We start from the raw sequence: 22,910 nt of genomic DNA on the forward strand, positions 1-22,910 counted from the left end.
CCTTCACAGCTTTGGAAAGAAACTGGCGTATCCAAAACAACATTCAAGCCTGGCTGGCTGGCGGTTTGGAGGGTAATAAAATGAAAAGCAATTTATAAGTGGCAAAGAATTTGAGCCGAAACATAATTCCATTTTGTGCAGAAAGCCAAGCTGTTCTGCATAATTTGACATCCAGCCAGGGCTCTCTGACTTGCTCAAACCAAAGGCTCCTACTTCCTCCCCTCCTCTGACCGGTTCCTTCTAATTTAATTCCAAGTGGCAGGACTCCCAGTATTCCCAGTGAAGACAATTGTTATCTCGTAGCTGAGCCAACTGGTCTCTGTTCTTTGTAAATGTCTGACCTGGGATGAAGAATTTTGGCTATTCTATCTTAGAAACTTACTCCAAGAAAAAGCCTATTGGTGGTTTTCAGTTACCCCTCACTGCATAACTGCTCCGAAAAGTAGTGGCTGAAAGGCGTGATTTATTATTTCTCACGGTTCCGTGGGTTGGCTAAGCTCAGCTAGGCAGTGCTGCTCCACGCGTACTGTTTAGGTCACCCATGTGGTGGTACTTAGCTGGACGCCCACCGATGGCTGGAACACCCAAAGTGGTGTCCTGTCTTCCAGAACTTCTATCCTCATGGCCTTGTGTCATTCAATAACCTATCTTGTGCTTCTGTCAGCGTGGCAGCTGGCTTCTAAGAAGGAACTTTGTAAGAAGGCAAGCCCCAATTTGCAAGCACTAATCAAACTTCATGTGGCTAATATCTCAATTGGTCAAAGCAAGTCACATGGCCAATCTGAGAGTCAGTGAGACAAGATATACAGGCCACGGATACTGGGAGACGTGGTTCCTTGGGCCACCAATGCAGCAGTCTATACAGAAGTCTCTGAGGAGACTGGTGTAGGAGAGGAACAGGCTGGCCTGGGTGAGCTATGTTCCTCTTAGTAAAGGTTACATAACTTACTCTTTAAGCTCCAGATGCAGGGGCATTGGGGGAGTGGTACAGGGAGACCAACTGGAGTTTTAATAGGAGCTGCCCAACAGGGAGATGCCTGCTTTGTGAGACAGTAAGCTTCCCATCATGGGAGGTGTCCAAAGAGAGTCTGGTAGGGATGTATAGTGAATTCTTTCCTGAGTTGGGAGCTGGACTAAGTAATCATATGCTTCCTTTCAACTCTGAATCTATTTAAAACTGTCTTTGGCAGGTCAGGAAGAACATTTGTCTCAAAGATAACAAGTTCAGGTGTCAGGCCACCTGTGAGGCAGGTGAGGGGACAGGGATCATAATCTTCCACATGAAAAAAATCTTTTTTTTTTAAATTGAAGTATAGTTGATTTACAATGTTGTGTTAATTTCTGTTGTATGGCAAAGTGATTCACTTATACATGTGTGCGTATGTGTACATTCTTTTTTCATATTCTTTTCCATCATGGTTTATCCCAGGAGACTGGATATAGTTCCCTGAAGGCTCTTGTGTTTATCCATTCTAAATGTAATAGCTTGTATCTACTTACCTCAAACTCCCAGTTCATCCTTCTCCCTCCCTCCTCCACCTTGGTAGTCACAAGTCTGTCCTCTATGTTTGTGAGTCTGTTTCTGTTTTGTAGATATGTTCATTTCTGCCATATTTTAGGTTCTACTTGTAAGTGATATCACGTGGTATTTGTCTTTCTCTTCTTGACTTACTTCACTTTATATGATCATCTCTAGTTGCACCCATGTTGCTGCAAATCACATTATGTTGCTCTTTTTTAGGCTGAGCAGTATCCCGCTGTATATGTACACTACCTCTTCTTTTCCATCCATTTCCTGATGGACACATGTTCTGGCTGTTGTGAATAGTGGTGTTATGAACATAGGGTGCACATATTTTTTTTTGAATTATGGTTTTGTCCAGGTATATGCCCAGAAGTCGGATTGCTGGCTCATATGGTAATTCTATTTTTAGTTTTCTGAGGAACCTCTAGAGTACTTTCCACAGTGGCTGTACCAACTTACATTCCCACCAGGTGGAAAATACCTTAGTGGCTGTTTATTTAGGGACTCAGTCTTTATAGACTGGGAACGTTCTTTGTGTTTACTGATTGACAGCTGTCCTGGGGATGAGAAGGTGGAACTTCCTGTCCTGGTCAGCCCAGCAGAAGACAAAGAGGAAGTCCTGACTGGGTCCTGGGCAGGAGGGTCTAAACAACCTTCCAAGAAGCACTTCAGCTGAAGTTGGGGAGGGGAGAGGACTGTGCATGGCCTCTATCCACTCACCTCCCTTCACTCACTCAGAGTTGCTCCACTTTTGTGTCCTTGCAGACTGAGTTTTCTAGTATGATTTTGTGTATGTGTGTGAAGAATGGATTCTAAGGCTAAGAAAGTAAAAGCTTAAAAATCATGCAGATAGATTTCATCCATAAGAAATATGAAGTCAGGTCAAGGGCAATGTTGCCTGTGGGGACACTGGACGGGGTGGTATCCTACACAGGGTCCGGCCTGGGAAGCAGGCTGCACAGGTCTTTGCCATGGAGGGAGGGAGGGAGGCAGCTGAGGTGAGCAGGGTCCAGTGTCAGCTCCAGAACCAAGGCTGAGGGTACAGTCTCGGTGACTTACCTAGGGGTTAGAACCAGGGGGACTTACCCAGGGGTGGCCTTGTGTCTACCTAAAGGTGGTGTGAGGTCTCAGGTGACAGAACCCCAGGCCAGCAATGCTAGGATGACCGCTCCCTGGGAGCATGGACACGGAGGGAGGCCACTGGCCTGGGACCAGGTCTGACTTGGAGAATCTGTAGCTCCTCCTTAGCCCCCAGCACCTCCCTCCCTGGGTGAGCCTGGCAGTGTGGGCACTTTACCTCAGAGCATTGGGCTTTCCCTCAGGGCAAGAGGTATTGGGGGTTTGATTCTGGGGGCCAGTCTCCTCATAGCAGATTCAGGCAAGGGTCCCTAGGGGGGCAGGCCCCACAGACACGGTCCCTTTCCATCTCAAGTCAAAAATAGAGTGGGACCAGGAAGGTGATCAGAGTTGAATATTTTAACCCAAGCAGGCACTTTGTGGAGTGTTACAGTTGGAGGCTGTCTTCAGCTCCAAGACATTTCCCTCCATGATATTAATTTTCTGTCAACCACCACAGATCACACAAGTTTGGCAAGATGAACAACACACACTATTCTATCACAATGTTCACGGCTCAGGAGTCTGCATGTGGCCCAGCTCAGGGGCCCATTGGGCTGCAACCCAGGTGTTGGCTGGCCTCATTCTCCTGCAGAGGATCAACTGGGGAAGAACCCACTTCCAAGTTCACTTGAGCTGTTGGCAAGGTTTATTTCCTTGCAGTGATATGATCGAGGCTTTCTGCTTTTTGCTGACTTTGCAGCCTGCAGGCTCTAGAAGGTCAGCTCCTGCCACAATGGCCTTGTCAGCTTGGTCACTGACTTCACCCCCTAGGCTGCAGGGAGAGCGTCTCACCTCGGGCAGGGCCCAGACCCCCTTTAAGGGTTTCCACCTGATTAAGTCAGGTTCACCCAGGACAATCCTCCTTTTATTCAAAATCAACTGATTTGAGACCTTAGTTCCATCTACAAAATCCCTTCACCTTTGCTTATACCTCGAGCTAGAATAACTCACAGTTCTCATCCAGGCTCAAAGAGCGTCAACAGCAGGGGGTGGGAATCACGGCGGCCACCCTGGAGTGTGTCCCATATACCCTCTTTTGGAAATCCCAGGCTCCATGACTTAGCTTGCTGGGACCCATACTTTTCCCACCCCCAACCCTACCCGCCCCCCTACCACCACCATGCCCAACTCCAGACCTGCTCGTCTCAGCTGGTAATCAAAGACTCAGTCCTCATCTTAGTCCAGCACAACTTTTCTCCCTGCTGCCCGACCAGGCATCAGTGATCAGATCAAAGATGAAAGTCCCCCAAAGATGACTCAGGACCTTTTCTTTGTTCGGGCATCTGGACAAAGATCCCTAAGAAGTGGCCTGTGATGGACATTTTAGGGACCCATGATTGGTGAGTGATAAAAATGGTTTCTTGAGATGCCAGGAAGGTCACGCTTAATTACTCTACTTAGATCACCACTTACTTTGCTGTTTTATAGGGCCATCTCTTATAGGGTTCTAAGGTCATGTCTCCTTCCTCCCACCTCTTGAGAGGACAACTGGCATGATAAATCACCTGGACTTGTGAGCTTGTATTTTGGAAATAGGATGACTAGCACTAACTGGTATCTGTCCCTTCTAGAAAGTGTCAGTAATGATAATAGTAATAAATAGAATTCATTGAGCACTTGCTATGTACAGGCATTGTGCTAGGCCTTCTCTCTGCAGCCCTCCTATTATTGGCTCTGTTTGACAGCTGTGGAAACAGAGTCTCTGCGAGTCTGTCTCTTGCTGTGAGTTGCACAGTGGGTGGGTGACAGAGGTAGGGTTGTCCTTCCCTGGAATGTCCAGCTCCAGAGCCCATATGACAGTGCCTCTCGGGGACACTAGCATGTCCCTTCCTGGTGTCTGGTGTGTGCGTGCACACCTCCAAGGTGTGTGTGTGAGCCTCCCCTGGGGCTCTCCAAGGCTCCCCCGGGACCCTGGGAGAGTGGGGGTGGGGAATAAGGCCCAGGCCCGAGGGCCTCCTGGGGGTGCTCTTTGTAGCATGATAGCCCCTACAGCCCTCTGAAGCCTCAGAGGCCCTGCCATAAGTGCTGGGTGGTTTAGAGAGAAACGAAGCAACCTACGCCCAGGAACTAAGTGCAGAGGGGGACCAGCCTGTGGTGACTGCCAGAACAACGGAGCTTCTTGTCCCCATGTGTCATTACAGGAAGCTTGGGACCAGGCCACTGTGCAAAGCAGCCTGCCCCCGGGGAGGGGCCCCTCGAAAGGGAAAAGCGGGGAGTGGGGAGCGGGAGCCAGCCAGCTGGGCTGCTGCTGAGGGGCTGCTGGGCTCGTCCTCCCAGGTTTAGGGCTGAGGGAATTCAGTTGATGGGCATGGGAAGCAGCTCGGTAGAAGACAAAGGGTCTCTGCCTGATATTGCGTGTACATGGTTTGAGGGTGTCTGGGGCTGATAGTGCCTGCCTGCTAGGCTGGCTGGACTTTGGGGTTGTATTCCTCTGTTTGCTAGTCTGTTACTCTCTTAGTTGTGAGTATAAGGGCACACGATTCACCCTTTGCCCTGGCTCAGCTCACCTTTTAGGTGAAAGGCAAGATCTCTCCAGCTCTGTCTCACCTTTCCTCTCCCAAACCCTCCTCTCTCTTCTTCCCTTTTTCTCTTTTGATTCCTCCTGGTTTCTCATCCTTTAGCGAGTCATCAGTTCTAAGACTCCCACTGCTTCCGAAAAGACATCAGTGAATTGGGGGATGTCTGGGCAGCTGAATAATAAAAAAACTGCATGTGGATATATGAGTTGATCAGCGCCTGAATGAGTAGGCGATTCAGTTCACATTGATTGAACACCCAGGATGCACCAGCCTCTGTGTATGGGTGTGGGAGGGTATTGCAAGGAAGAGGAGTTGCGGGTGGGGTGGGGGAGGTGAAGGATACAGAAGTCTAAGCTTGATGGTAAGGAACCTCACAGGAGGTGGGAAGAAAGGTCAGCATTCCTGCCTGGACCAAGTGCTCTTGCGCCAACCCCATTTGGGCCCCTGGAAAGAAAGGAGAGGCAGATGGATTTCCCGTTTCCAAGGCGTCTCCACCACCTGGCATCCTAGCACCCCTCCCCCATCTTTGGTCTCCACGGTCACGTGCACTGCTGCCTACCATCTCCTTCTGATTCTGCAAAAAATAGCCAAAATCAAGTGTAGAGTTTCCAGACTAGCTAGGGGACTGACACTCCTCAAAAAGACCCCCTCTCTCCCACTTTACCCAAGTGGAGGGAGAAAAACTCCAGGAAACTAAAGGAGGGGAAATTACCCAGACTCACAGGAGGAGAGAGGATGCGTAGTAAGATGGCAGCTCTGGAAGATTCTTGTCCATCTTGGAGACCCTCTTTTTCTGTGACCTTCAGGATCTTGACCTCCAGCCCAAGGTCAGAGGTCTGGTCTGGCCCTCACACCCTCAGCCTTGGGGACGGGGCGGAGGGGTGCAGCAACGAGGCAGGTCATCTGTGGTTGGGGCCTGGCTGGACAGACCACAGGAGAGGAGATGCAAGGTGTTTTGAGGTAACCCCGTTTTTTCTGTCCGTCAATTTGATTCATTGCTCAGGTCTTCAGCTATAATTACAGAGAAACACAAACCTAATCCCCACCAGGTTTCCTCAGGAGAGCTGATATATAGATTGATTACAACTTCACAGATTTATTAGGAGCTGAGTGAAGCCAGCCTGTTACTCTGGGAGACAGGAAAGAATAACAGCCTAAAATCCAGGGGAGGGAAGATGGGTTAGGCTGGGAAGAGACAGACAGGCAGAGAAGAGAAGCTGAGGAGAAGGAGAGACCTGGGCTGCTGGGGGTGAGGAAGAAGCAGGTGAAGCTTCATGACTACGGGGAGAAAGCTTTCAGGACCAACCTAGTCCAGCTCATTGTTCAACTTTTCCGAGTCACAGTGTCCTCATCTGCCATGTGGGGATAATTAATAGCTCCCTCACGAGGTGGCTGTGAGGGTAAAATGAGATCGTGTATGTGAAATTGGGGCGTATGGGGCCTGCTGCATAGAAGGGGGTGCCGCAGGGAGTGGGGCGGAAGGAAAAGGGAGGAAACAGGAAAGAAGAAGGATGGAGAACAGAGAAAAGGTTACAAGAAAGAGAGAACTGGGAGAAATGGATTCCAGGGCTACTCACATGACTGCCACGGAAGAGATGGCTACATGCCCCCAACATCCATGCACGCCTTCTCCCATAAAAATAAACTTCTAACTTTGGACCAGAATAGAATTTCCCAGCTTCCCTTGTAGTTAGGTGAGGCCATGAGAAAAAATGGGGCCAATGGATTAAGTGGAAGTGATCGATGCTGGTCTAGGTGATGCATTTGAAAGGAGCAGGGATGCTCATCCCCATTCCTCTTCCCCCGGCTGGGGCACCGTCCTCAACCCTGTGGACCAGGAAACACCCTTCTGCGGCAGAGCATCAGGATGGAAGGCTCCTGGGTCCCTGACTCTGTGGACACCACATGAGCATAGCCAGTCTTGATGACTCTGGGGAACTGAGCTACTTTACTGACCTAGAATTTTATAAAAGAGGGAAGTAAACTACTATCTTGGTTAAGCCACTGGGTGTTGCATCTTTTAAACATTCAGCTCAATCCTATTCTAACTCAGTGCTGTCCAAACTTTCTGGGATGAGGAAAGTGTTCTCTAGCCACCTCATCCAGGTGGTCATTGAGCACCTGAAATGAGACCAGTGCAGCTGAGAAACTGAAGTTTAAGTTTTGCTGAATTCTAACTAGCTTTATGTAGCCACAGGTAGCTACAGCTCCTATCTGAGCAGGATGTTAGCTGTTTCGTGTCTGAGGTGGGCTCCAGGTTGCTCAGTCCTCTCTGGAGAAACCCTTTTCCCTTTACAACTACTTCCCCATGTACAGAAGAGGTCCCTGGGGTAGGGTTCTGTCTTACTCTTGTGGTTCAGAATTTGGTCCATTTTTCAGCGTGCAGGAGTCTAGGAGTGCTTGGTTATTAAGAGGGTGTAGATCTGCCTACTTTTAGATCAGGAAGGCCTTGGCTAGCTCTTCTGGTCTCTCTTAATAGCATTCTGCATTTTTCTTAGTAACCTGGCCTGCAGTACAGCCTGACCAACTTTAGAAAACTGTAAAAGTGTTTGCACAAGAAATAAGACTTGCCAAGGTAAAGCTCTGGCTACAAGTGTCTGCTGAGGACTCTTAAAGAGATATAGCAGTCTCCTTAGGACTTCCTTGGTGGCCCAGCAGTTGAAACTCCACGCTTCCAATGCAGAGAGTGTGGGTTTGATCCCTGGTGGGGGAACTAAGATCCCACATGCTGTGTGGTGTGGCCAAATTTTTTTTTTGTTTTAAAGAGAGATAGCAATCTGTCCCTTCCCCAAGTCTTGCTTGAGTTCATCTTGACTTCTTTTTTTTTTCAGATCATCGAGACTCTAAATTCATTTATGATAACAATTCTTCCCTTGATCCTTAAAGACTGTGTAGGGCAAGGAGCAAGATTGTTTAACAGTAGTTCTGAGTTCCAGGTCCTTCTTTCCCCACTTGGAGATGCTGTACCCAAGCTAACCTTCCCACTTGGGGGATAAGTAGCTTCTCCCATGCTTTACCCTTACCTATGAGAGGGTGACTTCCTAAGAGCACTAGGTTTCCAAATTTTGTAAACAGTGTCCAAATCTAGACAGCCTGGTCTGGTTATCCCTCCATGGTCAAAGTTGCTACAGTTACCCTATTAAATAAAAAGAATACCCATGGTGGGGTGGACCCCTCCACTAGAACAAGAACCCTCACTGGATTCCAGCAGAGAACACTGCTTCCATGCCTCCACTTCTCTGTTTGACCTTGGCATAACAAACATTCCTTTTCTCTCACTGTGGCAATTGGCTCAGATGGTAAAGCGTCTGTCTACAATGCGGGAGACTCGGTTCAATCCCGGGGTTGGGAAGATCCCGTGGAGAAGAAAATGGCAATCCACTCCAGTACTATCGCCTGGAAAATCCCATGGACAGAGGAGCCTGGTAGGCTACAGTCCATGGGGTCACAAAGAGTCAGACACGACTGCGTGACTTCACTTTCACTTTTCTCTCATTATGTTCCTTTGCAAACATTATACCATTATGGCTTCAGGGGAGGAGTAGGGAGGGCAAATGTCACTTTAGGAAGGAGGATGAGAAGTTCCATCCACAGAGGAAGCAGGGAAGTGATCCACCTGATCCCAAGACTTGAGATAATACTGCTGTTCCATGCCTGGTCTTTTAGAGTGAGAAAGGTGGGCATGAAAATTCCTATTCAATAAATGGGTAAATGGAAGCACAGAGAAATGACCTGCTCTGATTGAGAGCACACAGTTGGGTAGAAGTGCAGTTATGAGTAGAAGCCAGGCTGGGCTCTGTCTTTAAGACCACACTTCACTGGAGTGTATTGCGCCTGGGAAAAGCAACAAGAAGTGTCAGTGGAAGTCAGCATGTGGATGGAAGTTCAAACACATGACTCATGTAGATCAAGATCAGTGATTTAGAAGGCTCATCACCAAGAATTCCACTAACCATCTCTGTGGTAGACTGAGGTCACTACAGCTATGTTTGTCTAATAGGCATCCCCAGACACCTGTTCTGGTTACAGCAGCGCCTCTTTTAGGGGGAGGTGCTTCTACCCACTCTTTAAGGCTTGCTGGGGGCTGTCAATCACAGAATCCTACCTCTCACAAGCCTGGTCAAATTTAACACAGTATCCTGGCAACAGTGACTAATCCAAGAGGTGGGCCAATCAGAACCCCTTCTCTGCGGGAAAGAAAGAAGTGTCTTTCTGCCTGGCTTGATTGGGAAGATGTGAATCTAAAGCGCTCAGAGGCCATCTTCCTCACCACATGGGAAGCACCAGCCTACAGAACGAAGCCACCACACACAGAAGGAAGCAGAGAAATGGAGGGGATGGGAAATTGAGTAGACGACTCACTGTTATCGTTTGAGCCCTTCTCTGAACTTCCAAGACTTGCAATCCCATTGTATCAGTTGGGGTTCAACCAGAGAAGTAGAACCAGCTGAATCATAGACGATTGATAGATAGATTAAGGATGTAAATATGGATTTATTACAAGGAATTGGCTTGCACAGCTATAGGGACTGGCTAAGCAAATCTGGTAGATGCAGGTTCAACCCCTGGGTTGGGAAGATCCCCTTGAGGAAGAAATGGCAACCCACTCCAGTATTTTTGCCTGGGAAATCCCATGGGCAGAGGAGACTGGCAGGCTACAGTCCATACAGTTGCAAAGAGTGGGACATGACTGAGCACACACAAGCAAATCCAAAGTCCAGGCAGACAAGAAGAGAAGAAAACAAGCAAGAGCTGAACCTTGATGTTCACAGGTTTCAGTCACAGAGGAAGCTCTAGAAGGAAGGGAGAGCAATTGCTGCCCTAACAGTCACTGTGAGTCTCTCCCTCAGACAAGGCCTTAAAGCACTTGTAATTGATGAAGCCAGGCCCACCCAGGACACTCTCTCATAGATTAACTTAAGGTTGACTGATTAGGGACTTTAATCACATATGCAAAATTCCTTTATCTCAACACCTAGATTAACATTTGATGAAATACCTCAGAGAAGGTGCGTGTATGGTATAAAGTGGCCACTGACTGCTTCTGTCCTTCATTTCTTGAGAGACTTCATCACCGTTAGTCCACTCTAAATGGAAACAAATTAGAAAGGGTATTCTGGAAGCTGAAATTCAGTTTTGCCAAATTCATATATCAAAAAGCCATCATACCCATAAACTCCTTGTCTTCCCTGTACGCTAAATTTGAGTTAGGATTTTCTATTTTTGTTATTTAGTGGCTAAGGCATGTCTGACTCTTTGTGAACCCATGGGCTGTTGCCTGCCAGGCTCCTGTGTCAATGGGATTTCCCAGGCAAGAATACTGGAATGAGTTGCCCTTTCCTTTTCCAGGGGATCTTCCCAACCCAGGGATTGAACCCTTGTCAGCCTGGCAGGCAGATTCTTTACTGTTGAGCCAGCAGGGTATTCCTGGGATTCAAAGGCTCCTGACTCAGTGGCCATTTATTGTGTAGCTTGCACACATTTTCTCCCTTAATCCTGACACATACACCAATGAGATAAGTATTATTTACAATTGTGGAGATTGAGGCTCAGAGAGGTTAAGAAATCATTCAGACACAGAGCTCCAAATAAGGTCTGTCTTTCTACTGCCAAAGCTACAATATAATCTTTGCCAAAAGGAGCCATCCTGGTTGATATATGAATCCCTTGTACAGTTTGGAAGCTGACTTAAGCAAAAAAAAAAAAGTTTTTGGCTAAAAAGAGGTCCAAAGCTGAAGTACTTTATTCAGCTGATGACAGAATAAGGCCAAACAACAGATTTTATCTTTATGACCCAATGCCTGGCCCAGATATATTTGGCTGATGCAATCAACTGATTTTTTGTTGTTGTTATATTTGTGTCTGATTTGGGGGAGAGAGAATTTTTTAAGGTTTTAACCTTTTTGGAGACCTCTTCCTGCGTGAAATAACTTAGATCTTAAACTCTGCTTCAAATACAAGTTGTGGTCACAATGTCAAACAGAAAAATCCCTTGCAAGCTAGATTAAGGAAAAAGAGAAAGCACAAATTTCAGGACTGAAAGAGGGAGACATCATCACAGATTTCACAGACATTAAAAAGACAATAAATGAATATTATGAATAATTTTATCTTAGCAAATTCAACAGTTTAAATGAAATGGACAAATTCCTTAAAAACAGACACAGTGGGTGAGATGTTAGAGTTGGGGTTCCAGGGAGCTGAACCTCCTAACTGCCAAATCCCATAGGTAATTTTGAGGCCTTCCTTGGTCCTTCCATGGCATTTGACACTTCTGACCACTCCTTCTTAAAAATCTTCCTTTTTGGCTTCCATGAAACATTCCTAGCGTTTCTTCTTTAAAAATCTTCCCCTCCCTCCTTCCTTACTGCTTAATTTCAGTAACTTCTGATGGTTCTCCTAGGCCCTCCACTCTTCTTATTCCACGTCTGTTTTACACCACAGGGCTTTAACTATTATCCGTACACTGATGGCTCCCAAAGCTGCAGCCCAAATTGCTTTACTGAGCTTCACATTGACTAACAGTCAAGACAGCTGGTTATTTTATCAGCAAGTGCCCACCACCCGTTGGCTGCCCTCAGTCCCTCAAGCTCAACTTTTCCTTTTGGTCTGTTAATGAAAACTGCTGCTGCTGCTGCTGCTAAGCCGCTTCAGTCGTGTCCGACTCTGTGCGACCCCAGAGACGGCAGCCCACCAGGCTCCCCCATCCCTGGGATTTTCCAGGCAAGAACACTGGAGTGGGTTAATGAAAACTATTCCTGCCCTATTCCCCATAGGGGAAAGGTCAGGAAGAGGTTCTCCTCTCATGAGATCTAATTTTACATTGTCAACTGAAAAAAAAAAAAAAAAAAGAACTTCAACCAACCAACCAACAACAACAAAAAAAACAAAACAAAAAACTGCACAGCCTGAAAGTTGAGAGTTCTGTTGTATTAGGGGACTTTACTGAGAACTAAAGCCTGGGAAATAACCTCTCAGATAACTCTGAAGAGCTGTTCTAAAGAGGTAAGGGAGGAGCAAGGATGTATAGGATTTTTTGCTAAATAAACAAATGTAGTTGAACATCAAAAGGTTATGGCAAATCACACACACAAAAAAGCCATCTAGAGTTAATAATTTTAGTGCTTATCTATGTACGGAAGATGCAAGAATCTGGGTTCATTGAAATTACTCCCTTGTTATGCATCTTATCTATCCAGGGCCAGGATCTCGCTTTTTCTTGATCCTGAATCTTCAGGGCACATCATCAGGTGGCTGCCAGTAGCTGACCACTTGATGGAGATCAGCATTTGTTGTTGACTGAAATGGCAGGCAACATTTTTTTTTTTGGTCCACAACCCCCTGGAATCCATCCTCCACATGGCTGACTGAGCGGTCCTTCCACCAAACCATATCTCATTAGTTGCTGTTGTTGTTTAGTCGCTAATTCATGTCTGACTCTTTGGTCTGCAACACGCCAGGCTTTCCTATCCTTCACTATCTCCTGGAGTTTGTTCAAACACATCTCCATGGAGTCAGTGATGCTATTTAACCATCACCCTCTGCCGCTCCCTTCTCCTTCTACCCTCAGTCTTTCCCAGCATCAGAGTTTTTTTCCAGTGAGTCAGCTCTTTGCATCAGGTGGCCAAAGTACTGGAGCTTCAGCTTCAGCAACAGTCCTTCTAATGAATATTCAGGGTTGATTTCCTTTAGACTGGCTCGATCTCCTTGCTGTCCAAGGGACTCTCAAGAGTCTTCTCCAGCACCACAGTTCTAAAGCATCAATTCTTTAGCACTCAGCCTTCTTTACCATCTAACTCTCACATCCATACATGACTATGGGAAAAACCATAGCTTTGACTATACAGAACTTTGTCAGCATATCTCATTAGGGTGGCTTTAAAATCAGGGCTCAAATTCTTGATGTTACTCCATTGAGAGGTGGGATGTCCTCCATTTGAATCTAAGCAGGTTTGTGACAGCTTCAACTAATACAGCCCATAGAACTGATGCTGTGTGATTTCTGATGTTAGAGCAGAAGGTCCATGCGGCTTCCTCTAGTCCTGCCGTGCCCTGTCTGGGGAAATTTCCTCTCAGGAACCAGGCTCCACACTGTGAAAAGTCCAAGTCATATAGAAAGGCCCTGTGTAAGGGCTCTAGAGAACAGTCCCAGCGGAGCCAGCTATCAAGTCATCCCAGTCAAGATATCAGAGTTGAGGACCCTTTTGGAAGTGGATCCTCTAGCCATGGCTATTCCAGCTGTCACTGTTTGAGTGCTCTCAGCTCCAGACGTATTTTAAAGCAAGGAAGAGCTGTCTCAGCTCTGTTCTGTCCAATCTGACCCAAAGAATCTGTCATCATAATAAAAGAGCTGTGTCTGGGGGTAGTCTGTTACATAGTAACTGTAACACTCAGGGCATGCCACATGCCCACTTAGAATGTTGCACTGATTCCATCCAATCCAAATTGTTCCTGGATCATTACTTAGTTCTTGCCCACCGCCCCCCCCCCCCCCATCTCCAGCCCCTGCCTGCAGGAGTCCTAGTCCTGCCATACTTCTATTTCCGGAACGTTCCTGCAAGTCTAGGTTTCCATGCCTTTGTACATTCTGTTGCTCTATCTATATATCTTTCTGACATCCAGATATTAAGCACATCATCTAGAAAATTGGAACATGTAAATCCATTTCCCTCCCTGAAATCCTTTCAGTGGCCCCAAAACCATTCAAGTATTCCGCGAAAAAGTGTTCAGAGAATGCTTACTTAACCTCTCTGGGTACCAACGGCCCCACTGGTAAAATGGGGTAATGAATAATACAAGATAGAGTGTGCTGCTGCTGCTGCTGCTGCTGCTGCTGCTGCTGCTAAGTCACTTCAGTCGTGTCCAACTCTGTGCGACCCCAGAGATGGCAGCCCACCAGGCTCCCCCATCCCTGGGATTCTCCAGGCAAGAACACTGGAGTGGGTTGCCATTTCCTTCTCCAATAAGATAGAGTGTAGTAAGGCTTTAATGAGTTAAAATGTGTAAAGTGCTTGGTGCCTGGTAGAGGGCTTGGATAAATGTGTTTTGTTTAAAATAAAATAAATGTCCTGCAAGCAATTAACTGTAGTCATTTCACGAGTCTCATCCACTATCACCTTCTTTGGGAGACTTTCTGACGCCTCCCCTCTCTCGCTGGTTTCACAGATGGGTCCATGTTTTCTCAGCACTTTCTGCTTACCGTGGCTACAGCATTCATCACCATCTATAATTCTGTCCTTGTTGCTGTTAGTATCTGTCAGTTCATCTATTAGACCCTTGAAGTCAGGGGCTGGGTTTTACCTCTCTCCAGAATCCAAGTCATATTAGACCTCTGATAAATGCATATTAAACTGAATATCGATTTGAATCACAGCAACTCAAGCCCATAAAAGGCTTGATGAGTTCTTTTGAGTCATACAGGTAGTTAGTGGTCAGACAAGAGACAAGTATTTCAGTTTTGTTTACTTATGATTGCCAGGCCTAACTAGTTACTACTATGTGCTCACTAGTATCACCACTATCCCCTGCTGACCATCTGCTTTTAAAATTATTCTATTCAGGGACTTTCCCCGTGGTGGTTCAGTGGTAACATGCTTCCTTCCCAGTGCAGGGGGCCCGAGTTCCCTCCCTGGTCAGAGAACTAGAGTCCACATTCCACAACTAAAGATCCGCTCCCAGCCTTCCGCGCCCACCCCCCAACCCCCTCTCACCCTCCACCCTGCCCCACTGCAACTAAGACCTGTCCCAGCCAAATAAATATTTTTTAAAAATAAAATAAAATAATTTAATTCAGATACCCCCACAATAATACACGTTTTTTTAGTATCCTTCCCCAGAATCTCTGGGCTGTTTGGGGATTATTCTATCACCATTTTTCCTGGAGAAAGAGGGTTGCTGGGAAGGAAGTGGATTTGCATCCTTCCAATTATTCAGACGATTTGCTGAATATCAGGATAATTCTGACGCATTGAATTCCTCCCTAACGTAAGTGGTGATTGCTTTCATCCCTTCAATTTTTCCAGGTGTGGAGGTGAAGGCGGCGATATTCAGAAAATCTGATTAAATATGGGGCCTCCTGTTAACCGCTTGCACACGGCTGGCCAAATCCTGCTTTACCAACTGCTGCATTGCCAACACCAGAGGACGCTGTGTCTTCGCTGGCTTCTTTACCACCAGGCCAGCTCACAAAAAGCCCAGGTTTTCCCCAGAACTGCTCGGGGACAGTTCCCAACATCCCCCCTTCCGAGCAACAGGCTCATTTCTTTTAGTTTTCGCGTCTCTCTCTCTCTCTCTCTCTCTCTCTCTCTCTCTCTCTCTCTCTGTGTGCTTGTGTGTAAGGAAGGGTTCCACTTTAACTAGCCTCATGGAGACCTGTTTGAATAGCTGGGTCTCCTGCTTTCAGCTTGATCGATCCTAAAATCGCTTTTCCAGTGACTTGAAATCCATTCAAATCAGAATGAATTTAAAGCACAGGAGGCAGCAGGCGCGGCGCGTTCCTTGCCTCCATCTCCCTAGCGTTAAAACGCAACCTCCAGATTAGAAGATTCAGTCTCGAAGCCTTTCCCCTCCAGGCCAGCCTAACGCACGCGGCCAATTCACGGTGTCCTCGGCGGAGGTCCCCGCCCCGTTCACCTGTCTGGAGCGAGAGAGGTGTGTCCATGCCTCGCAGTATCTGGACAGCCAGCTCCCTCCGCGGTCCTCTTCTACTTGCTTCCCTCCGCCCAGATTTGTAAGTGGTGTTTGGGGGGCGGGGGGGGGGTGTGGGGGAGTGGAAGGGAGGGCGGGGAAGGGGCCTCGCGGGGAGGGGCGTCGGAGCGCTGTCACCGGGTGTCACGCCGCCCTCCCCGCCCCTCCGCCGGGGGTGTGGGAGCGCAGCCGAGCGCGCGGCAGAGGGCCGGGCGCGTGGGGACGCGGGCGTGCGGGGTTCCGGGCGAGCCGCGCCGCACCCGGAGCGCGCTGGCCGCCTGAGCTCGGCGCGGCTCCCAGTGCCCTGAAGCCGCCCGCCCCCCGCCCCCTGTGCGTTGGACGGCAGCCCCGGCCGCGGCAGCCGGGCTCCCGGGGAGGGGAGCGCGCCCGGCCATGGAGCCTTCGCACAAGGACGCCGAGACGGCGGCGGCGGCGGCGGCTGTGGCGGCGGCGGAGCGAGGGGCGTCCTCGTCCAGCGGAGTGGTGGTGCAAGTCCGCGAGAAGAAGGGCCCCCTGCGCGCCGCCATCCCCTACATGCCCTTCCCGGTGGCCGTCATCTGCCTCTTCCTCAACACTTTCGTGCCGGGACTGGGTAAGACGCGACGGCCGCGACCCCTTGCGCCCCGGGCCCCGGGCGCTGAGGGCGGCAGGGGAGGGGTCAGGGAGGGACCCTCGGCCGCGCCCACGGGCTGCAAGTGCCGCGCCGGCGCTCCTAGCGCCCCCTGGCAGGTGGCAGAAGCGCGTGGAGGGGGCGCCCGGAGGGAGGCGCGGGGCTCCCTGACACTCCTTTCCCCTCCTCCGACCTGGGAGCCAGGTGATCCGGCCTCGAGGAGCCGGGAACTTTGACGGGAATGTTGGAGTCTGCCGGCAAGCCGCCCAGGCGGCTCTCTCGACCCCGGCTAATCCTGCCTCTTCTCTCCGCCCTGCGCGCCCTCCCACTAGCTCCATCCTCCGAGGGGCGCGGGGCCCCAGCAAGACCAGCGTTGGGGCCGCCGGTGGGGATGACCAAGTCCCTGGGCGTTGGAGAAGTCGGTCGAGCTGGGGAAAAAAGGGAGATGAGTTGGGACAGAAGACACCCCGCAGCCCCGCCTGCTTTCGCGCGGTGAGGGGCGTGTGGGGGCGAGAGCTCTTTAGCCAGAGTCTCCACCGCCTTCCGGCGTGCCTGCGATTCCACCAGCACCCCCGCAGGACGCCGAGAGGAAGAGGGACGATTTTATTAGTTTAGATGCCTGTGGGCTTGAACCGCACTTGGCCAGAGCTGACCCCATAACTTCCCCCATCGCTTCCGTTCCTGAGAACGTGGAGTGCCCGCGGGTGTAATTCTGTGTTGGACTTTGGCGGCCTGGACGGTCCCTGATGGCACCTGTGTCCCCAATTTTAAAACGGAGGCCCATCACAGAGATAGGAGTGCCCAGTGGGGGCATAAAGGGAGGAAATGCGAAGTTTTCTTGACCCTTCTTCTCCTAACCCCACACCCAAATATGTCTGCATCCCCTCCCGGATCACTCCCAACTTGCCAACTTGGCACTGGCTGTTCTTCGGAGTTAAGAGCAACTCGCCCCCCAATTCCGCGCGAGACTGGAGAGGCAGGCACCTCTGTGCCCAGGAGAAAAGCTTGCCGCTGTAAGGCTCCAAGTTCCCAAGAACAGAGGTCAGCTAGAAGTGGCTTTCTGTTTTGCTTTGGCCTTTCTCACGGCCCGGCTCTTAACCAGCTTTGCAGGGGCTTCTTGGGTGCCGATAGGGAAGACCACACCCACCCACGCAGGTCGGGTTCGCTTTCCCCTTCCTGCTCGTCTTTCTGCCCCCTAGGGGGAGGTAGGGGGGATGCTGCTGGAGAAGTGTATGTGTCCGAGCAGAAAGCTAGGTGGCCTTCAGTTAGGCATCCCCTCGTCGTGCCTTCAGCAGCCTGGTTGCTGTCTTCAGGCCGGCTCTCTGTGCAGGTGTAGACCCTGTGAAAAGGCAAGCCGAGGCTAATTTAGCTGTGTGAGACATTCCCACCTGCTGGAGTGAAAAACACACTGCCTGTCCATCTCTCTGGGGATGTGAAGATCACCAGCAGGGATGTGTCTTGATTCTCCTTTTGGTGAAGTAAATGCCATCTTACCGTCTTTGAGGAAAGACGCACATTGGTGCCAGGTGGGCAGAGCTACCCCGAGTCTCTGCTGGGTCAGGCCACAGCCCCTGTTCATCTGGGCACCTCCTAGGTCTGCTTCACTAGGTCCCTTTCCCACCCTTAGGCCCACTGCCACACCCCCTGCCCTCCTGCCAACTCCTCCCACCTCCCCCCCACTTTTTCTGTCTTTACATAGGTGGCTGGGTGATAAAGAATCTACCTACCAATGCAGGAGGCACAGTAGATGAGTTCCATCCCTGGGTTGGAAAGATCCCCTGGAGGAGGAGATGGCCACCCACTCCAGTATTCTTGACTAGAGAATCCCATGGACAGAGGACCCTGGCCAGCTACAGTCCAGAGGGTCACAAAGAGTGAGACATGACTGAGCATGCATGCCTGTGCCCTTTATAACATTTTGTTGCTGTTATTGTTAGAGCAGAATCCTATGGGATTTTTGTAAGAAACCTTTCTAAGAAGCCAGAATAAAAGAGAGAGAAAAAAGCAAACTACAAAAGTAATAAAACAGGCTGAGGTGAGCCATGGGTACACAGACTTCAGAATTTTCAGTGACTGAAAATCCAGGCATTTTATTGTTTTGTGTTGGCTGTCATTGTACAACTGACTGGGTGCATGGGCCCCTGCCTCCACCCCCTCTCCCCTGACACACACACACTGAAGGGAGTTCTTGATCCTTGCTGGTATTTCTCATCTGTCAGTCAGAGATGCCTGTCCCTCTGGGATGCTGGGAGGATAAAATGAGATTACATAAAGCTCAGGGTCTGGCCATTAGAGTGTTCTGGAGACCGTGGGTCCATCTTGCTCTTTGACCCTCTGCAGAGCTGAGCACTGGTCCCATCTCTGGTGTATGGGGTGGGGGGTTGCCCTCTGGGACCTTTCTTCTCAGTATTTATTGACCTCTCTGCTTCCCTTGACCTGCAGTGGAATCCTGGACAACAAAACAGCGCAGGCAAAATCTCCAGGCTTTTTTTTTTTTTTTTTTGCAACCCCCCCCAGCCCCGGCCCTGCAACTGACCCTGTTGGGGTTTGAATGGCCCCAGCGCTTAGAAAATTCTCCCTTAGCCCAGATCCACTTCTCCATGTCCTCCAGCTTATCTGATGCTCCTGTGAAAACTGAATATTCATGTCTGGCCCTGCCCTTTGAGGAAATGAAGCTTCTTTTAATCTGTTCACTCTTTCATTCGACAAACACAGAGCACCCACTGCGTGCCCAGCACTGGGGATGTGATGATGAATAAATCAGTCAAGATGTCATAGATTGTTGAGGAAAACTGATGCAAACATTGTTTAAATTTGTTATTGCTATAATGGCAGCGCGAACAGTATTTGAGCAGTAATTGATTCTTCCAGGGCTGGGATGGGAGTTCAGGGGATGCCTCCCAGAAGGAGTAGTATTAGGTTAGACCCTGCTAAGAGTTTCCATCGTGGGGCTCCAAGCACTTGCCATCCTCACATCATTCCTGCTCTCTGGAACTTGGTAGCAGCACGGGCCCAAAGAGCTCCTCTTTTTTCTGGAAACTTCCTTACCTGCAAGTGTTCTCCTCATTTGCAAATGGGATGGGAGTGCCCGTGTTGGGCTGAATGAAGGCACCATTTTTCTTTGACAGCATTTCAGGTTCATCCAGTCTGCAGGACCCCCATGGAGAAGCTCAGTCCTTACAATTCCCTGGTATTGCCTTGGTCCAAGCAGAAGGGCTGTTGGGGTAACATCAGAGAGATGTTTCCTCTCTTGGGGAGTCAATGGGAAGGGGAAGTGATTTATGGTCATTCTGGATCCTCATTGGAACGATACGAAATGAATTTGAAAAATGGATGATGGTAGTTTCCTGTTCAGTGAAACTCTGCTAACAAAGACCATGGCCAATACGTTCATAGTCCAACAGGTATGGCGTTTATAAGTATACACAATTGCTCATACATGTGCTCATGGAGGTTCACTGTTACGCTCCAAAGTGGCCAAAGGGCTTATCTGTTTGTTATGAGAAAAACTGTACTTTCATATTTGAAAATTGTTTCTATCTTGATTGACTTGGTGAAATGAAAATGTTGGTAACTCTGTGGCAGGGAAAGTGGGACAGAGGAGAACTTTCACTGACTGTTAACTATTCCATCAGATTAATGTTGGCTATTAATCTAGTGTTGAATATTCATAAATAATTAATCCCCCCCAATATACTGCCTGCTCTTTGCACTCAGCTAAGATCTCCTTTCCCTAGTCAGCACATCCAGTCTGGCTCAGCTTCTCTCTCCTTTAAGTCTGAGCCTCTAGTTGATGATGAATCATGCCCTACCTTGTGGCATCTTTTGTATTGTTACCTTTTTATTACTGTTACAAGAGTTTATTCTTTGTCTATCCAAGTAGATTGTAAGTTCCTTAGAGCAAGAACCATTTAAAGTCTCTCCTTGATATAGTATACTATTTATAGAATGCACACTGACCAACCAGAATTATATTCCTTGAACTGGCATTAGAGAGCATCTGGTCCAAGGCCTTTGTTTTATATAGAAGTGAGGCAGTCCCAAGGGTGAAAGAACCAATGAAGTTTACATCCTAAGTCAATCTTTTTAAGGAGATCATTTGAGGATGTATCTCAGCAAAACAAGAAAGTAAACCAAAAAAGAAGGTATGAGATCCAGGGAATAGTGTATCCAATTGAAAGCAGCCATGAAAAGCAACCTAGGATAAAATTGTTCAGCAAGCCTGGAGAGCAGTCAGTCTTCATTACTGTAGGAGGGTAGAAGGCTCCAGGAATGAGGTGAGGAAGATGGGAGAAAGGGACATTCCACAGAGTAGAGAGTATTACTGGTACACTGTAAGAGATTAAAGTGGTGATACAAAGCAGAAAGCAAGAAAAACAGAAGGCAATTAGTAACTGCAGTAAAGACAAAAAGCTGTGTAAAAGTATCAAGATCTCCAAATGAAGCAACTTCCCAATTATATCAGGAGGTCAGTAGACTTCAAAAAGAATAGAGGATTCCAAACACTAAATGGAAAAGAATTTGAGGATATTAGGGATATGATGTAGAAGGCAGATGTTTCTTCTATCAACAATTTAAAAAAAGAAAAAATAACAACTTTGGGAAAAAACAAAAAACACGGTATTAAAGGTATAGCTTAAATAGGAAGCAAATCAAACTGTGACCTGGTTTTAGGCAAGTGGTGGAATATAAGAAAGACTCTTTTAAGTGCATAGGGTCGGTCTGTGAACAGTGGTGCACAATATGGGTCTCTTTGATTCTGTAGTGAAGAGTATTTGCTTAGTCATAATGATATAAATGCATCTCAGCGGTTTTTAACTTCTAAAACCAACCACAGGCAAAGCACTGAGGACTACTTAATAATAGCTATAAAGGTGGATGTAAGATTTTTTTCCTTGGCAATATAAAATTAAAAAAACAGCTTATAGAAATTGACAGGTAAATTGTGATAGAATAAATTGTTATTTCCATTTATCCACTGAAAGATAAGCTATGACTTTATGGATAAGCTATGATCAACCTAGACAGCATATTAAAAAGCAGAGGCATTACTTTACCAACAATATATTAAAAAGCAGAGACATTACTTTGCCAACAAAGGTCCGTCTAGTCAAAGCTATGGTTTTTCCAGTAGTCATGTATGGATGTGAGAGTTGGACTGTATAGAAAGCTGAGCACTGAAGAATTGATGCTTTTGAACTGTGGTGTTGGAGAAGACTCTTGAGAGTCCCCTGGACTGCAAGGAGATCCAACCAGTCAATCCTAAAGGAAATCAGTCCTAAATATTCATTGGAAGGACTGATGCTAAAGCTGAAACTCCAATACTTTGGCCCACCTGATGCGAAGAACTGACTCATTGGAAAAGACCTTGATACTGGCAAAGATTGAAGGTGGGAGGAGAAGGGGATGGCAGAGGATGAGGTGGTTGGACGGCATCACCGACTCGATGGACATGAATTTGAGTAGGCTCTGGGAATTGGTGGTGGACAGGGAAGCCTGCCTGCAGTCCATGGCGTCGCAAAGAATCGGACCAAACTGAGCGACTGAACTGAAAGATGATGTCACATACCCACTTAATGCCATGATTCCTGTGGGAGGAGACTGTTTCCTTCCCTGCGCAACGTTATCAGGCTTGGCCATGTGACTCACTTTGGCCAAGTGAGTGAGTGGGAGTGACATATGCTGGGCCTGAGCAGACAGTTTCAGAGGCATTGTGAGTTTCTGCCCCTGTTCTTTTCTTTCTCTCGTGAGAGTGGCAGGTCTCAGATGCACTCTTCCACCTGGTTCTCAGAATAAAGAGGACGACGGAAGCAGGGCATGACATGTCACATGAGTGAGAAATAAAACAGACTTTTCTGCTGTTGTGTTAGTGTTGTTATTTCCCAGCACAACCTACCGCAACTGACTAACGTGCAGAGGGTAGCGTAGAGGTGTGAACACCCTCCTCATGTGAAGTAAGTGATCAAGACATGCTGTCTGAAGTTGATAGACCAAGAAATAAAGGCTACCAAGGAAATCAGCAGATGCACTGAGACAATAATGTATCAGGACAATGGGGTCATGTTGAGATAAGAGTGGAAAAGAATGAGGAATGATAAAAGTAAGCTAGCTCTTACGCATCATAACAAAAGTCAATAAATGACATCTGTAGTTGATAAGACAGAAAACGCAATATAAGCATACTCTGGAGATTAGGAAGACACCAGAAGAGTAGCCACTCTTTCTGATATCATCGGTTTTCTTTTGTTGAATGACTCATTCTTAGCACGTGTACATGCTGAAAGTGTCTCTCATCTTTTCCAAATGGGCTCTCTTGGTCCTACCCTCACCTCTGCCCGTTGCCCATCTCTCTGTTCCCCTTTAGATTTGTTGTCATCAATCCCCCTTCAGCCCACTCTAAGCATGTTTTTACCTCCATCACTTGCCCAAACTGTGCTTATCAGGATCACCA

At 48.0% G+C, this 22,910-nt stretch overlaps 1 protein-coding gene and 1 long non-coding RNA gene across 2 annotated transcripts in view; one reads left to right on the top strand and one right to left on the bottom strand.

Moving 5' to 3' along the window:
- Positions 1-445: 445 nt before the first annotated feature.
- LOC132657458 (uncharacterized) lies at positions 446-15,905 on the bottom strand. Its single transcript, XR_009595670.1, has 4 exons — positions 15,796-15,905; positions 10,163-10,250; positions 5,886-6,079; positions 446-5,607 (listed from the first exon to the last, which is right to left on the bottom strand). It is a non-coding gene; the product is annotated as an uncharacterized LOC132657458 (long non-coding RNA).
- Positions 15,906-16,020: 115 nt separating this feature from the next.
- Positions 16,021-22,910, top strand: part of STUM (stum, mechanosensory transduction mediator homolog) — a 63,788-nt gene continuing 56,898 nt past the window's right edge. Inside the window, exon 1 of the mRNA XM_042257152.2 lies at positions 16,021-16,441. Within this exon, the coding sequence (XP_042113086.1) occupies positions 16,243-16,441 (199 nt within the window). The 5' untranslated portion in view covers positions 16,021-16,242. The remainder of the gene's footprint in view (positions 16,442-22,910) is intronic.

The sequence above is a fragment of the Ovis aries genome, chromosome 12, assembly GCF_016772045.2.
Source record: "Ovis aries strain OAR_USU_Benz2616 breed Rambouillet chromosome 12, ARS-UI_Ramb_v3.0, whole genome shotgun sequence".
NCBI lineage: Eukaryota > Metazoa > Chordata > Mammalia > Artiodactyla > Bovidae > Ovis > Ovis aries.